This window comes from Symphalangus syndactylus, chromosome 9, assembly GCF_028878055.3.
Source record: "Symphalangus syndactylus isolate Jambi chromosome 9, NHGRI_mSymSyn1-v2.1_pri, whole genome shotgun sequence".
NCBI lineage: Eukaryota > Metazoa > Chordata > Mammalia > Primates > Hylobatidae > Symphalangus > Symphalangus syndactylus.
In genome coordinates, this window is record NC_072431.2 from 115,994,047 (window position 1) to 116,012,034 (window position 17,988).

The window sequence follows — 17,988 nt, forward strand, 5'->3', positions numbered from 1 at the left end:
TCCTAACCGCTAGTTTCATAGTATGCTGTGTAACGGCCAGAACTTTACCCATTACAGTGTATTCTCTTCTGCTTTGTATAATATATTTTTTAACCTGGTGCTAAGCTAACTCGTGCTTGCCTCAGTTGCAGCCTATTCACATTACTTAATATTTATAAATATTATGTGGCTAAATAAATGCAGGCTCATTTCTGAAGTTAGAAGTAAGGAAGTTGGTATTCTTAACCACTACTGAAAATTTTCTAATGCAGAGAGGGTAGGAATAGACTCTTTGGTGGTTACAGCTAAAACTCCCATCTATTTTTTATACTTCTTTAGTGTAATCACCTTCTAAAGTCTCAAAAGGCTAAGTGAAATCTACAGGATTGGAAATGGAATATGGAACATTTTGATTGACAAGTTCCTGCTTAAACTTGGAATGGCTAGTCTACTGTCACTACCATAGTGAATTTGATTTCACTGCCTCCACCTCAGATGCCATATCCACTACCATTGCTCAATTGTTTTGTTTTCTGTTAAGTATCTCTGCAGGTAAAAAATTTAAGAAATGGTAAGGTATTTGTGGCCTAAGTTGCATTTCAAGAATATCTTTACCATGTATCCCATTTGCCTTTACCAGCATGAGATGTCCTTGTTGAACCAACTTCATACTAGAACCAAGGAGAAACAACAATAAAAGGGCAGAAGTTATCTACCAGTTGTACTTTAATAAAAATGAGATGCCTGTCAGGGCAGCCTATTTAGACCCTCTTTGATACACATGGATGCAACTGTTCGGGTAGCATTTAATAAACCCCACTCAGTGCAGTGTAGTTTGTCAGAGGCTGTTTAAGATGTGTGAAAAGGGAGGTCTAATTTGTCAAGTCTGTAGTTTATGATCAGTTGCTTGATACAGATCTTAAAGCCAAAACACTTTTTATTTTTCTGTGGCTATTCAGTAGTTTTGTTATTGTCTTTAACAATGTCATAGGATCACTTATTTTTATGACATTACTTATTTATTCCTAGCTTCGTCTTTAAGTTGAAGCTAAGATCAACTGCCTTGACTATTATTTAATGATGTTGCACTAAAACTTGAAAATTATATGAAAATGAGAAGTCTCCCTAGTGTAAACAACCAGTTGCCATTCTGTTTTCCTGTTAATTGGTTTGTAATTTTATAAAAGGGCAGAGACACTATCAAAAAGATTCTGGCTGTTGTAGGTTGGTACATTTTAATTGGTGGAAAATGCTGGTCTCAGGATTCTTAGTTTGATTTTTCTCTTCCAACTCCCAAGTAATTAGATTTTTTCTCCAGCATCTCCTGAATAATTCTCAGGCATTACTAGTAGAAATAATATAGTAACTGTCCTAAGACAGTTATTTTGATGTGTTTTATTATTTCCTTATGTGTATACAAGAAAATATTCTATGTAGCAAAGCTAAGGTTCTTACTTTCTTGGAATAGCTCTTCTGATATGTCCTTGGAAATGTCTGATTATTGTCCCAGTCACTGTCATTTCACAGGAAAATTTTATGATTTTGAAGATTATGTTGCAGCTAATGGTGTAATGGAAAATCCCGTGATGAAGAGCTAAGACCCCGAGTCCTACACCCAACTCTTTTTCTTTGTGTCTTTGGAAAAGTTACTTCACCTTTCTGTGCCTCAGTCTTCCTATTTCCCAAATACAAAGAAATTGGACTAAAAGATCACTGTATTTTCTTTTTGCTCCAAAATTAAGACCCCCCCACACCCTCCTATCAGCACCATATTATTTTGTTGAAGATTATATTGCCTCTGGGGACTTGAGTCCCCAATTTGAGAAATGAAATCTCATTTTTGAAATGTTTAATAGAATTTTCATTGTAGTCTGTACACAAAGTACCAATGCCTGTAATGTTTGATATATTACAAAGATTGTGGCTTCTGTTAGCTTTTAAACAATATTTCAGAAATAAACTCTCAATTTAGTATGTGATTATAAATCATCTTCATTACAGTAAGTGTGTGGTGGGTACCAGGATGTACAAAGTAGGATGATGACAAGGTTTCTTATTTCAAGGGGTTAAGTCAGTCACAAGAAAGGGTTAAGTACATTTTGGTTGAGTCAGTATTTAAGAGAACAAGGCATATAATGCAGTGTGGGTACAGGTAAGAGGCACCCAACTCAGACTGTAGTGGAGAGGACTGATTAGTGTTGACTTTAGGGACTAGGTGATACCCATGAGGTGTCTGAAATGACTGAAATTTAGCTGATTGGACGGAGGGCAGCTTATTTTTAACACAAAAAAGTGAGAGCAGGAAGCTTGGAAAACTACCAAAGGTTTTGTATGCTTGTATAGAAGAGGTAGCCAGTGCTGTGACCATAAAAGAGTAAGAATTCTAACATTTATCTGAAAGTCTTAGGGAGCCCTTTAGGTAATTTAAGTTGAGGATGACATTATCAAATATATTCCATGGTATCTCTGAACTTCTCACTTGAATTAAAGCAATTGTTTAGTCTTAAAACATTCAACAAATCCAGTTACAATAAAATTTAAGGTTCTGTATGTATTTTCCACTGATAGTTTCCTAAATCCTATATTTTGGAATATCCATTAAAGATAACTGCCCTTGCGATAGTTTACTATCGCAAGGACAAAAAACCAAACACCGCATGTTCTCACTCATAGGTGGGAATTGAACAATGAGAACTCATGGACACAGGAAGGGGAACATCACACTCCGGGGACTGTTGTGGGGTGGGGGGAGGGGGGAGGGACAGCATTAGGAGATACACCTAATGCTAAATGACGAGTTAATGGGTGCAGGAAATCAACATGGCACATGGATACATATGTAACAAACCTGCACATTGTGCACATGTACCCTAAAACCCTAAAGTATAATAAAAAAAATAAAAATTAAAAAAAAAAAAGATAACTGCCCTAACCTTTAATACCTTTTATAAAATTTCTTACTGTTATTTTAGGCTTATTCATTTTCGACCCATTGTGAAATATGTCCTTCCTTATTGATAACTTAATATTGGACTGTGATACATGTATGCCTTGATGTGTGTTTGAGACTTGTTACTGGTAGGATTTTGAATTTAGAAGCAGATCAAAGTACACATCTTCCTTTTGGGTGAATTTTGAGGTCTCTGGCCTGAGTTGTGGTTAGAGATCCCCTTCTGGGTACTATACTTCTGAGCTCATTTGGAGGGTCCAATGTAGCCAACTGTCTAAATATCCATGATGCTGTCACAAGACCTTTGCTACTGCTTACTTAGAGCTAGAGCTAACTTTTATTGAGTTAGTGTCATTTTTCAGATAGTCCCATGAAGACTCCATCTTTAAAAAATATGAACAGCAATTAACTGTCTGTTTAAATAGGCATAACTGTGACCTTTCAGCTGGAGAGATTGAATGGAGCTTTTTGAAAAAAGTCTAAAGTGGCAAGTGTCTAATTTTCAGGTTTAATGTTTTTAGTCCTGGGTCAGTAATTGACAAGTGATAAAAGTTGTTCAGTGGTGATCTTATCAGTGGGTGACTTCTCAAATGTCCTTAGTTTAAAAATGAGGGAACTTCTTTGTTCATTTATAGAACTTATCACTTTAATCTATTGGTATTAATGTCCACTGTCACTGATCTTTCCATTGATGAATCAGAGAAACAAGAGCAGTTGTGTGTTTGGACAAAAGCATTTAGAGGAACTTCTGAAAGTGATGCACTGGGATTTTAAACATTGCTATGTACATTTAATAAAGTACTAATTCATAAGATGGTTTTGTTTCTTTGTATATTTTGATTAACTTGTGTTTGATAGCCCACTCTTAGTATATGTGTTACTCATCTTTGCATGTTTAATGTATCATTAGTTTTATCTGCTGATGAAGAAATGAGCTTTTAATTACAAGTAATACACTATATTTCAAACGGTTCCATTTTCAAGACATAATTCGATAAATATATTTCTATCTTTATTTTGTCCAGTCTACTCTCGTTTTTGAAGAACAATTTGAGAAGCCATGGGCCATTTACTTAACCTGCAGTAGCAAGTACTTACTGCCTCACCGTCTCTCCCTTTCCCTCATATAATCTCAGTATTGCTTGTCTTTGTTTATTATATCACTTGTAGGGTTGTGAGAAATTCCAGAATAAACCTGAGTTTTAAATTGCTATCTTTGGAGTAGATTGGTGTTCAGTGTTGTACTCCCTGTATCATCTTTAAATATTTAAATTGCAGACTCTCTGGCTGCCTCTTAAATTAGATCCTTCACTTAGTAGTTTTGACATTTCATAACCTTGCTCCTCATGCATTAAATATTCACCTGTTTAAGTGGCAGTGAAAATTTCAAATCCAAACTCATATATTAATCCAGCAAATGGAAAATGGAGAACAGATTGCAGTGGAGAAAGAGGCTATTTTGACCTCAGTAGGACATATGCTAGGAGTCCATTGTATTGAAGCATTTCTAAATAGAATTTGTCATTTAAAGCGAACTCTCTTTTGGGCCTTCAAGGGAATTTAGTCTTGTAGAACCAAAAAGATACTTAACACTGTCTGAAAATAGCCCCTGTATGGTTCATGCCTATGAAGGCACCTGTACAAGATCTAAATCCACAGGAAAAAAAAAAAGTCAGAATGGAGAAGGTTGCTGATAATTGTCAGATACAAAGTTTAGTTTGGTAACCGATTTGAATCTCCAGAGTGTGAGTCCTTATTCCACTATCAGCCTTCTTCCCACTTAGGTCTAAATACATTTTTTATTTATAATCTTTTGAGATGGAAGAAGAAACGTTTTTCAGGAAGGGAGGATTTTGATGACAGTGATATCCTTGATAATGGAAGGGAAAGGAAGCTGTTTTAATTCCAAGAACAGTAAATAAAGGGATAGGGGTAGGACCTTGAGCCTTGGTCTGGGAGGAAGGGGAAGGCAATTACCCTTTCTTACATCTTTATTGCCTGAAAGTGAGTGAAAATGGCATTGCTTACTAATGAGAATTAGAAAGTAACAAAAATTAATTTAAAAATTTGAATGATGATATGTAGTTTCTTTGGTTAATTAGTGGCCACTTCTCTTTTCTTAGAAAAAATTACTATTAAAAATGTTAATGGAGCCGGGCGTGGTGGCTCACGCCTGTAATCCCAGCACTTTGGGAGGCCAAGGTGGGCTGATCACCTGAGGTCAGGCGTTCGAGACCAGGCTGGCCAACATGGTGAAACCCTGTCTCTAAAAAATAGAAAAAAAAGCCAGTGTGGTGGTGCATGCCTGTAATCCCAGCTACTTGGAAGGCTGAGGCAGGGGAACAGCTTGAACCTGGGAGGCGGAGGTTACAGTGAGCCGAGATCACCCACTGCACTCCAGCCTGAGTAACAGAGTGAGACTCCGTCTCAAAATAATAAGTGGAATAACTATTAACTAATTTCTAGCAACATCCTGTTTTCTGTCTGTGGCCAGTTTCTCTGTGTACGCCTTTAAGAAACAGCCAGGATTCATTTAATTTTTCCTAACTCAGAACAAGTGAACTAAAACACTCATTTACCATAGTGTTATGGAAGGAAAACTGGATGAGGAGACCAGGACACAGAAAGAGAAAGATCAGAGTTTGAACCCAGAATTCAACACTAGTTGTGTATAACCTTAGGCATGTTATTTACCTTGTCTATGCCTGTTTCCCCAGCTATAAAATACTAATATGTATGTTGCCTACCTCATGGCGTTGTTGTGAGGCACAGATAAAATACTGTAGTTTGTGAAAATGCCTTGTAAATGGTTGAAGTCTCATAATCCTCTAAATGTAAGTTTAACATTAAACATTGTTACCAACGTAAGTTTATATATAATCTAATCGCTCCTGTCCTGCCTGTGGTAGTGGAAAATGGTTCTTTGACAATGTTACTGAAAGATACTGTTATTGAGAAGGTTTGCCTTGGAGCCTTTTTAATGTGGCTGGGAACTAAAGATACAATATAAACTGAAGAGTGGACATTGGGGAAAAAAAAAATCACATAACTGACCTAGGTATGTTTTCAAAGACTTTATATAAGCACTAAATATAAACCCATTTTCCTAAATATATTTTAGGATGACTTTTAAGACACACCACCTACACTCAACTGAATTGCACAAAGCAGTGAATGTCACTGCATGAGTAAATTGTTCTAGAACACTGTAATGGAACCAGGTTTCTCTCTACTTTAATGGGCTGGGCATTTACCTAAATTTTCAGATGCATGTAGAGGTAAATAGTATTTATAATGTCACATAGATTAGGCTCTGAATCTTTTCATGTGGATTAGAAATTATTTAATTATTCCTAATAGCCATATAAAGAAGGTAGAATTGTGGTAATAGGCTTGAAGAACTTAGTTTTAAGTTCACAGAACTGGTTATGAATTAAACCTAGTTTTGGGCCCAGGCACAGATTAGCTGTTACCTTTAACCACATTTCCACTGCCTCCTGTGACACTTGATCTCATGCAGAGCCTGTCTCCTGCTGCTGCTTGCTGCATCAGTCATTGGAAGTTAGCCTCCTTGGAGAATGTGTAGATGCCTGCCCTGGAGCCCGTGGGACATGGCTCTTCATAATGGGAGTACTTCAGTCACATGATCTGGAACAGAGTAACAGCTGACTTGCTGAGTGCTCCCTCCTGTGGAAATAAAGCCATAGAATCCTAGATACGGATGCGTGTCCCAACTGGTGTGGTTTCAGCTTTTCTGGATAATTGAGAATCTTACACCAGAAAGGAAATTAAGTTTTCATTGATTCGTATTACTGAATGCATATATAATTCATTGGCCTTGTTTCATCAGTTTATAGCAATCCCAAGATTTGATTCCATCTAAGTTACATTAATCACTTGAAATTGGCCACTTGTTTTTCACTTACATTTAAGTTCCCCAGTCTTCATTGTTCTTAAGTATTTAGGCATAGAAAATAAAAAAGTAGCATATGTATGTTTTCTCCACCACTATTCCAAATTCCTTGTTTCTTCTGTAGGACAGGACAGTGCTAATATAACTTCCAAATATAGCCTTTGGAACAACAGGTATATTTTCACTTGTTAATGAGCAAACAGTTTAAATAAAGAAGAGTATTAAATGTTAACACCATTGGGGCAGGGGTGTGAAAGATAATGAGGTCTTTATAAAGTATAAAATCTGGCTTATATTTTTTTCTGGAAAGCCAAGAAAAAGTGGCAACAGAGAGCTGTGGGCACAATTCAAATTATGGGGAAAATGTTTGGTGCTTCATACTAAAACTTATTTAAGTATGAGTGTAAATTGGGAAAGTTTGTTTTTAACTGGATTAAAGATGGGTACCAATAATAAAATGAGCAGGCAGTAGTTATCACTTTACCTCAGCAAATCAATCCCAGACACATTGACCATTTTTAGTTATAATCTGAGGATGGGGTATATTGTGGAATTTCTGTCCCTTGAAGTAGGCTAGTCCAGAATATTATAGCTAAACCAAAGGGAATGCGATCAGAAATAGCTCATGAGACTAAATGTTGGCAGATAGGTTATAGGCAGAGAGTCATCAATTACAATTGGGGCAGGAGATCTGGATGACTTGAACTGACCCTTAAATGCTCTGGTTCACTAAGCCGTTGTGGATCTGCATGATCAATGGGGTATTATTGGATGGGCCTTACTCACCAAATGCGTTAGCATCTATCACATGTCAGGCGCTCACTAGGCATTGAGGATACGGTGATGACCAAGAACGATGTGGTTTCTTGCCTCACAGAGTTGACATGAGGAATGATGATTATAAACAAATACATGCAGACCTATTTTCTCTTTCTTCCTTGTGGGATTTTGTATACTGTATCTCAAAGACATGAACTCTTTGAAAGTACATACAGTGGCAGGTAGAGTTAATTATAGGAACTTAAGACCTTTTGAAAATCAGGGTTAAAAAGACCTGTGGATGAGAAGACAACAGACAAAGGATAATGAGGGCTTGTTCACACATTCAGATTTCTGGGAATTTATGGACAATCATGGCATACATCAAAAGAACGTACTCACTGGTAAGGGTGAATTTTTTTTTAGAAATGTAGCACTCCCACCCACACAGATGGGAGAGGCTAGAAAACAAAAATGTCTCCATGAATTTGGAATCTTTAAGCTTTGAATGATTGGGCCTAAATCCCTATTCTAGGGCAGGTGTTCCCAACCCCTGGCCATGGACCCATACCGGTCTGTGGCCTGTTAGGAACCGGTGCACACAGCCAGAGGTGAGCAGCAGGTGAGCCAGCATTATTACCCAAGCTCCACCTCCTGTCAGATTAGCTGCAGCATTAGATTCTCATCAGGGCACAAACCCTATTTTGAACTGCACGTGCAAGGAATCTAGATTGTGTGGTTTTTATGAGAATCTAATGCATTCCCCCACCACGGTCCATGGAAAAATTGTCTTCCACAAAACCAGTCCCTGGTACCAAAAAGGTTAGGGACCACTGCTCTAGGGGTTTGGCCCCACAGAAGACAGCCTATTATCGTGAATAGTACTGTGCTATGTGCACCACTGGTCTGTTTTAAGAACTTTAAATTTTAGTGAATTGAAACTGGATTAAAGGTGGGTACCAATGATAAAATGAGCAGGCAGTCGTTATATCACTATACCTCTGCAAATTGATCCCAGACCCATTGACCATTTTTAGTAATAATCTGGAGGATGGGCTATATTGTGAAATTTCTGTCCCTTGCAGTAGGCTAGTCCAGCATATTACAGATACTCTCCCCTCTCCACCTAGGGGAGAGGGAATGGGAATACTGCTACCGATTTGTCTAGAGTTTTCCTGGAAATGAATAAAGCAGTTAGCACCTGACTTGCTTGAACTTCAGTGTTCTATGCTGTTCATGGGAAAGTTACTGAGGCAGTTTTTGAGTTTCTAAAGGGAGGTGAGTGAGCGTGCATATACATTTAATTTTATTTTCCTTTTCCAGGTTTCCTATGCTCGCCCAAGTTCAGCTTCTATCAGAGATGCAAATTTATATGTCAGCGGACTTCCAAAAACAATGACCCAGAAGGAGTTGGAACAGCTTTTTTCACAATATGGACGCATTATTACTTCTCGTATTCTTGTCGACCAGGTCACTGGTGAGTAGACAGCCGCTCCGGACAGTCTTTCCCTGTCTCTGACTAGCAGATTGTGAAATACTCTGTCTTTCCATGTAGCAGTCTTGCCTCTAGAACATATCAAAGGTATATGTGGGCCAGAAAATGCAATTTTCTGCTGGAATTGTTCATAAATATGCATGGATAAAAATAGATTGTGGAGTATAGTGAGCGTGCTTGAGTCATTTCCACCCTGAAGGTGCAGGTTTGAAACCTGTTTCATGGCTTGTAATAAATTTATAGATGCTATAATCTTCATTTCCAAGCCACTGTGTGATAAAAGCCCCCATCCTGCTTATAAAGTACTAATAAACTATCTTTCTTTTGTCAAAAAGCGAAGCTTAATGCAGCAGTATGCAGCTAGTTCTCCAAGGGAGGATTACACTACATCCACACTGGTAATTGCCGTTCAGGCTGTTTTCCAGGTTCATGCTGTGCTGTATGGGCATATGTAAGAGTATGAAATTTTGAATGTTAGCAATTTATTTTATTCCTAATATCACTGTTAGCCCAACTGAAATGGGAAGACTAAAATGTTCATTAAAACTCTTGAATGTAAGGGAGTTGTTCTGCCAAATCTTAGTTTAAAGAGCTGGCAATATAGATTTGATTATGGATTTTCAAAATAAAATACAGATACAGTTTCCTATTATAAAAGCAATACTTGGCCAGGCACAGTGGCTCATGCCTGTAATCCAAGCACTTTGGGAAGCCGAGGTGGGTGGATCACCTGAGATTGGGAGTTTAAGACCACCCTGACCAACATGGAGAAACCCCATCTCTACTAAAAATACAAAATTAGCTGGGTGTAATGGCGCATGCCTGTAATCCCAGGTACTCGGGAGGCTGAGGCAGGAGAATCACTTGAACCCCAGAGGCGGAGGTCACGGTGAGCTGAGATCATGCCATTCATTGCACTCCAGCCTGGGCAACAAGAGTGAAACTCCATTTCAAAAAATAAGTAAAAAATAAAATGAAAGCAATACTTGTTCTTTAGTAAACAGTTAAAAAAAATACAGAAACATTGTGAGGAGGAAATATTAGCTGTAGTACCACAGACTGAAGCAGCCACATGAAGATTTGTGAGGTTGTTTCTGTTTGTTTTTTTTAAGGTAGCTTTTCTCCTCACTGTTTCTCCCCCCCCCCCACCCACATAATAATAATAATAATAATACCTTGGAGACATGTTGTATATTACAATGTCTAATTCTTTTAAAGCAAAGACTTCAGAAGAAAATCGAGCCAGATTTTTCATTCATCAAGTGAAGATCCATTTAGTTGATCTGAATCTAATCAGAGGAGCCCATATTACCTGCCTCTGCTTTTAATTGGCTTCATAAGAAGCACCACCTTTAGAGTTCTGAGTAGAGAGAGCTATCACTATATGCATGCCTAGGAGAATAGCCTAAAGATTTTGCTGTCATGAGAATATTTAGTCAAATGAGAGTATATAAAATACAGCCTCCTTAACCGTGTTGGTTAATTCATAATACTCATACATGGCCACCCTGTGTTGTTATCACATAGACTAATAATGGTGTTAAATAGAAATTCAGGCCTAGAAATACAGATGAATTTGTTCAAAGCAACAAAAATCTATTTTATTTCATTTATGCTTTCTAATTCATTCATTCTGAGATCTTGTGAATTGAGAGTAGGTTTCGCCTGTGACACTAAAGTGCATCTTATCTTTTACCTGCTAGTCCATCACAGGTGGACCTAGCTTGTTTTAGTCAGAGGTTCTCAAGTATGTGTCCCACACCTGCAGCATCAGCAGTCTTCTGGAACCCTGCCGAAAATGCAAATTCTTGGGCTTCATTCAGAACCTACTGAATAAATCTGAGGGTGATCCACAGGTTGTTCTTATGTATGCTTAAGTAGGAGGACCACTGGTTTAGGTGACTCAAGCTGTGTAGAGGCTGTTTTTTTGCTAATCTGATGCTTTTCTAATGGAACAGCTAAGTTCTAGGTGTTATTAATTCTTAATAGGCACTAGTAGATAAGTGAAAGGATTTGCTATCATTTCACTATTTATTCTTCATACTTAAGGCTTTCAAAGTGAACTTACTGAATTTACCTGAAATGAAAAATGATACCCTGCAATTTTCTTATTCAGCCATCAGGTGGTAATAATGTGCAATGTATGCTCTTTAAATAGAAAAGGTAAAGTGATAGGGGCTGTCTTAGATATGCATATGTGGAAAAAATGCTTTATCTTCATTAGAAAATTCTAAGTCATTGACCTTACACAGTATTAATTTTAAAGCAAGTAGACCTTCATTTTTTTTTTTTCAGTTCCTCCAAGCCCGATGGTCCAGTGCTTTTTCTCTGCATACCTTTCTTAGTAACCCCTGTTATTTTTTCTTCACTGACATCCTCTGAATCATCTATACTTTCTTGCTACTAGTCTAATCTGGTCCTGCTAGTACTCATTTACTTGCCAAAAAAAATTTCCCTGCCACTGCTTATCTCATGATGACCAGCTGTGGCCACCCCACTAGCCTGTTCACGCTAATTAAATGGAATAAGCTGGGTTTCCCTCTACAATTTTTCATAATCTGGAAAGGTTCTTGGCTGTCCTTCTTTCCCATTTGTGTCTTTCACACCGGGGAGAATGTGGGGCAGGGAGTGATCTTCTGTAGTCAGGAGTGATGCTGCTGAGGTCAGAAAGCTTTGATGCTTTACTTCTAGCAATTTATTTATTTTTAAAATCTAGGTCTTTTCTTTTTCTCCATATAATATTTTTCTGTAATAAAATATAGCTAGTTAGAAGCACAAGAGAGCTTCAGAGAACTGGAAGAACATTTTCAGGCATTTTTTTCCTAAAGGACCTATATCCTATGCAATATTATTAAGCTGAATATATTATTTAAAATTTCAGCCGAAATGTCTTTCTACCACAGCGTATGTATTTTTAGCATAGCTTTGTAGCATTTTTAGCAAATTCTTCTTTCTGTTCTCCTTGTTTCAAGGACAGGAACTACTGTGTCCCTTATTTCTGAGCTGCTTATCCAATAGCACGATTTGAAAAATGGAGCTCCAGTATACTGTTGACATTAAAAGAGTGTACGGGAGGGAGGTGGGAGAGAGAGAAAACATGGACCTGCCTGTGCTTTCTTGTCTTAGCTGATTGGAATGCATGTGATAATGGGTACTCAGATTATGTAAGTGACACGCGTTTTTCTAAAAATGCAAAATGGTGATTCTAAACTGAATGGCTAATAAGTTAAGGGGAAGGTTTCCTCCTGGTGTGATTTTGTGGCAAATATTATATGTAGGTGAAAACATGTTCTCGAGAAGGAAAAATTAATGTGTCCTTTCTTCTCTCCTTCCCTTCTCCTTCTGTTCCCTCTTTCCAAATCTTTACTCAAATCTACCATAGGCATATCAAGGGGTGTAGGGTTTATTCGATTTGACAAGCGAATTGAGGCAGAAGAAGCTATCAAAGGCCTAAATGGCCAGAAACCTCCCGGTGCCACGGAGCCAATCACTGTAAAGTTTGCTAATAATCCAAGCCAAAAAACCAATCAGGCCATCCTTTCCCAGCTGTACCAGTCTCCAAACAGAAGGTATCCAGGACCGCTAGCTCAGCAGGCACAGCGTTTTAGGTAAGTCTGGTTTGGTTCTTGTGCCCAGCTACCAAACTGAAAGAGAATACTCAGGTTTACTGTCCAGTACTTTATTGACAGGATCTCTGGTTTGCTTTTGTCAGTGTTGTTGCTTTTATTATTATTAATTTTTCTTCTCCATGGGCACAGAGAGAATCTACTTGAGAAATAGTGTCTTTTGCTAATATTGAAGGTGGGGACCAAAGGACAGTAACCTACAGCAGTGATTCTTAACCAAGGGTGATTCTGACTCCTAGGGAACATTTGGCAATGTCTAGAGGTATTCATGTTGGCACAACTTGTGGGGGTGCTAGTAGCATCTAATGGTAGAGGTCAGGAATGCTGCTAAGCTATTACAATGTACAACATAGCCCCAACAACAAGAAGTTACCTGGCCCAAGCATCAATAATGCTGTGGTTGAGAAATTCTAATCTGTAGATTTCTGGGGTTATCTGAATTGTTTCCAGGGCTTCAGATTTCCTCTTTTTGTTCTTAAAAGGTTTTATTCTCATGTGTCAATTTTTAGGTCAAGCTGTTTCTGTTACTTCACTTTATAGTATGTGCACCATTAAGAATATATAACCTATGTGACTACGTTAAGTTTCTACAAATGAAGTTCCTCTCTTCCTTTTTAAAATTGTTTACAAACAGGTTGGCAGACTTGCTGTGTAAAGTACCAGATAGTAAATATTTAACTTTATGGGTTATGGTCACTGTTGCATCTGTCTTGTTTTTGTTTTTGTTTTTAAACAACCTGTTAAAAATGTAAAAGCCATTCTTAGCTTATAGCCCATACAGCAACAGGTGAGAGGCAGTCTCCATTTGGCCTGTCGGTTGTAATTCACTGACCTCTCTATAGTCCATAGAATGACCGTGGCTTTAGCCCAAAGAAGACACTGTATCTCATTGACAGGAGTACGTATTCTAACTTTTTAAGTTTTATTCTGATCCTGGGATAACAAACCAGGAGTCATTCAAAAAATCTCCTAATCTGCATGTGAGAAGAACAATGACTTTAAGAAGTTAAGCAGAGCAGAGAGTTTTTGGTTTCATAAGCAAGTCATGCAGTTTTTATTTTCCAGGACATTTTTAAATATCCTTTTTGGCCATATGGTATACTACACCCAGAATGCTATCTAACCCCACACTGATTTTTAAAAATCATTTCCAAGTGCGTATCAATTTTATTTATTTCATTCACGGGACAGAATAGTTAATTACCAAAAATATAATCACAAATATAACCTAATAAGATCAGGAGTTACGTTTTCTAGCTTAAATCTATGCATTTATTTTTTTCATTGGAATATTTGCAGTGCTGAAGAGAGTGGAGATAAAATCAGTTAAAATAGCTCCTTTTAAAAAATACTGAATTATGTTGCTTGAGATATGAGAAGGAAATTTGTTATGAATGCCACATTAAATTTCAACTTAAGTTGGCCTTTCCTGTGGGAGAAGAGGTGGTACTGTCAAAAGGCTACATCTGAACTCTGAGTTACTAGGTTGCCAGTGGATTGAGCCTTGTACTTCATACCCTGCTGTGAGGAAAAGGCATTGGTATTAAAAAAAAAAAAAAAAAAAAAAAACCTTTGCCACCTTTGACTTCCCGTGGTAGTGGTGATCAGACTAGAGTGGGAGATGCTTGGGGCTGCTTGATGCTTGCCTTTGTGGAGAAAGAAGTCTCACAGAGAAAGCCCTTTTTCTGCACAGAGGTTTCCTCTGTGACATCTTAAGTGAATAATATATGTATAAATATGCTTTTTTAAATTGCAAACATAGGATGAACAAGCCTGAAGGAATTTTACAGGTATTTCCTAGGCAGCTTGTCCAGTTAATTTCAGAGCTCTTTGGGGCCTTGAAAAGGATCTCGAGTTTAGATAGAAGAAAGTTCTTCAAAATATATTGGTTGATTTTTAACATTGTAAAGTTATAAAATGTTTGCTGTTAGTGGAAAGCTATATTAGTCAGTTACTTTTTTTTTTTTCCAGATTGAAGCAGTGGTTTTGTTTGATAGTTATTAGATAAAACAAAGTTCTTGGAATCAAGATTGAATTCTTAGGAAGATTGAGAAGACAGGATTTGGGAGAGTGCCTGATTATTGAAATGGCAAGGCTTATAGGTGACTCAGGTGCTAGGTTGTTGATGGGTGTCAGCCCTTAGGTTTACCTAGCCTCCATCCCTGCAGGCTCTGTACTTTTTATTTTTGGTTGGGTAAAGCTTTACAGGATGTTCTTATGGTCAAATTTAATTATCTTTTTCTGGCCCATTCTGTGTTTTTATCTTTTAGTACCATATGTTACCATTAACTTGAAAATTCTTTTTCCTTGACTCCTATAGAAAGACATTTTGGAAGAAGAGAATAAGAGATTGTCAGTTGTAAGGGAAACTTGGTTTCAGAAAATGGGAGAAATTGTTATTCTCTCTTCAGATTTTTAACTGTTGTCCCGTTCACCGCATTTCTCATTCCTCCCGTGATCCCTGTCCAGATAATAAAATATGAACGAGTTAGTGTGCTCAGAGATAGTGTTTGATCTAGATTGGGTGTGTTGGAAGAAATCAGATTTCAGGTTTAACCTGATGTTTGATGCTTTTCTTTAATACAGTATATTGAACTTGGCTGTCATTATCTTGATTTCCGCCCCACTCCCCCTTCTTCTTTCAACTCATAAAGACACTTGAATTAAGGGCTTGCATGTTTTGTTGGTATTTTGCTCTTTTCTATAGTTCGAGTCTAAATCATCGCACAGATCTATTTTGTCCCTGTTATATGTGTTTTAATGCTCTTGCCTTGAGTTTTTGTCACCTTTCAGTAGACATGTAGAAAATTTCTCACTGTATTTTTATGTTATCATAGTACCTTGGGAGTTGAGAGAGATTGAGCAATATAAGTTATATGTATTATAGTCAAGAATACTTTTAATAATCATAAAGTATGAGCCGTATCTTTTAAGGTCAAAAAACTTAAAAATCTGTGTAATAAGGGTTAAGTTTAAAGGTGGGTTTGTGAGGTTTATGGCTTAGTCACCCTATGTGAATAATTAGAGAATATTGTAATATGAGCACTGCTGGTCTAATATGCTTATTTAATTGACTGCAGTTTTCAAAATAGGACAAGCCTTATTTATTTGGATGGATGGTGTAATTCAAGCCCCTTAAGTATATTCTTGGGACATGATATCAAAATTAAACTTTCAGCCAAATTTTTTCATGTTCTTTTCTGTGAAACAGCTTTAATTTTATCGAATATGATCTAGTCTAATGACCTGTGTGCCTGCTTCTATGAGCCTTTATGCATTTTTTAAAAAGCCTTTTAAATCAGCACTTGAGTTGCCTTTAAGGCATGATGTGCTGGTTGCATTATCACAATTTCCTTTTGGAAGAAACTGGTATCAATCCCCTTAAATAATTTTCCCCTTTCTTAGAGGACAGATGATACCATCTAATTGAATAAGGCAGTAAGGCAGTAAGAAGATGGTCTTGTTGTGGATAATTTCCAAGCAGTTCTTGGTTGGCGCTTTGGAGAGATTTTGATAATCATTATTTGTGGGATTTCGAGTATATTTTCTTACCCATCAATAACTTATCTTCATATTTTTATTTGTGACTTTAATTGGGTTCACATTTCCCCTTACTTAAATGTAGGCCTTCCCATAGTCCATCAGCTAATTTTTTTAGAAATTAGGCAGGTACTTTATTTTTATTTTCTACTTATAAACACCTAGCTTTAAAATAGGAATGATCTACCTGATACATGGTTCTGTTCAAAATTTTGACAAGTTATAATTGGAGCTGTGGTCCTGTTGATAGAAAAATGTTCATACACATATCTCTCCTATGTACCTTTTTCATAAATTACATATGTACATGGGCTTGTGCTGTTCATTAAATTATAAACTCTATAATCAGACATAAAAAGATAAAAATGAGACAATCAACATATTAATGTCTTGTTAATTACTGTACTGGTTGGCTTCATTTTCCATGTACCTAATATCTTAATAAATGTCTTTTAAAGCAGGACCATAAAATAATTTCAGATATCTCATCTGACTTCATGTGATGCATGTTGGATTATCTTGTGTCTAACCTTATAATGTAGCTTGTACTAAGAATAGGAGAAATAATCGGCTCTCCCTTTTCTTATTTACTTGTATTTCCCTTACTGGTACCGTTCTTTACTCTGATTTATATTTGTAGTAATCTTTTTTAAGTTACTTTTTCTTTAAATGAAGGTCATTTCAATTAAAGCAGGTTATCCAGTCTAATCCTCCATATCTGTCTTATTTGTAAAATGGATTTTGTTCAGGCTAAAGAGCAGGGGAGAGTGCCACTGGCCACCTCTCCCCTTCGATGCTTGCTCAGTCTTCCCCCAGGGAGGCAGGTCTGAGAGGGTACTGGGTTCAGTGCATCTATTAAATATAAGTAAAAAATACTTTATTTTAAATACATACTTATTTTATATTTTATTTTAAATATATATTTAATGGATACTTTAATATTTACTTTCCATGATGTACTACATTATCATCCACACCCCTCTCTCAGATATTCTGGAGGCAGCTAGCTTGCTCTCCATTTAAAAATTGACTTCCATTTATAAATGACCATAAATAAAAGATGGCTGGGCGTGGTGGCTCACTCCTGTAATCCCAGCACTTTGGGAGGCCGAGGCAGGCAGATCCACGAGGTCAGGAGATTGAGACCATCATGGCTAGCATGGTGAAACCCTGTCTCTACTAAAAATACAAAAAAAATTAGCCGGGCATGGTGGTGGGCGCCTGTAGTCCCGGCTACTCGAGAGGCTGAGGCCAGAGAATGGTGTGAACCCGGGAGGTGGAGTTTGCAGTGAGCCGAGATCACGCCACTGCACTCCAGCCTGGGCGACAGAGCAAGACTTCGTCTCAAAAATAAATAAATAAAATAAAAAGATGTCCTTGAGCAGTGGACGGACCCAGAAAAGATGTATTTCTAGGGGCTTGCAGTAGTCCTTGTGTTTGAGTTGCTGCACCATTTTCTCTTACAACAGCCTATGTTACAGTTTGCCAACTGCTACTAGATTTAGAGTGAGTGGTGCCCATGTGGAGCACCCGCTGCCTTTTCTGAACTCCCATGGGAAACATGAATATGTGGCACTGAAAAAGCTAGGAAATACTTCTGGGCCCAGCTGCATACAGGCAGAGGGTTTCAGCAGTGCCTGGGCCCTGTTTTCTAGGTTCCGTGCTTCTCCCTACTCTCGCTGGCGATGGAGGAGAAGAAAGATTAGAGTGGATAACTTGGCTTAGT

General features: G+C 37.6%; 1 protein-coding gene across 17 annotated transcripts in view; it reads left to right on the forward strand.

Moving 5' to 3' along the window:
• ELAVL2 (ELAV like RNA binding protein 2) overlaps positions 1 to 17,988 on the forward strand; it is a 160,241-nt gene that overhangs the window by 136,287 nt on the left and 5,966 nt on the right. For all 17 annotated transcript variants that reach the window (XM_055294064.2, XM_055294065.2, XM_055294066.2 and 14 more), the window contains 2 exons: positions 8,925 to 9,078; positions 12,479 to 12,704. In XM_055294064.2, the coding sequence (XP_055150039.1) occupies positions 8,925 to 9,078; positions 12,479 to 12,704 (380 nt within the window). The remainder of the gene's footprint in view (positions 1 to 8,924; positions 9,079 to 12,478; positions 12,705 to 17,988) is intronic.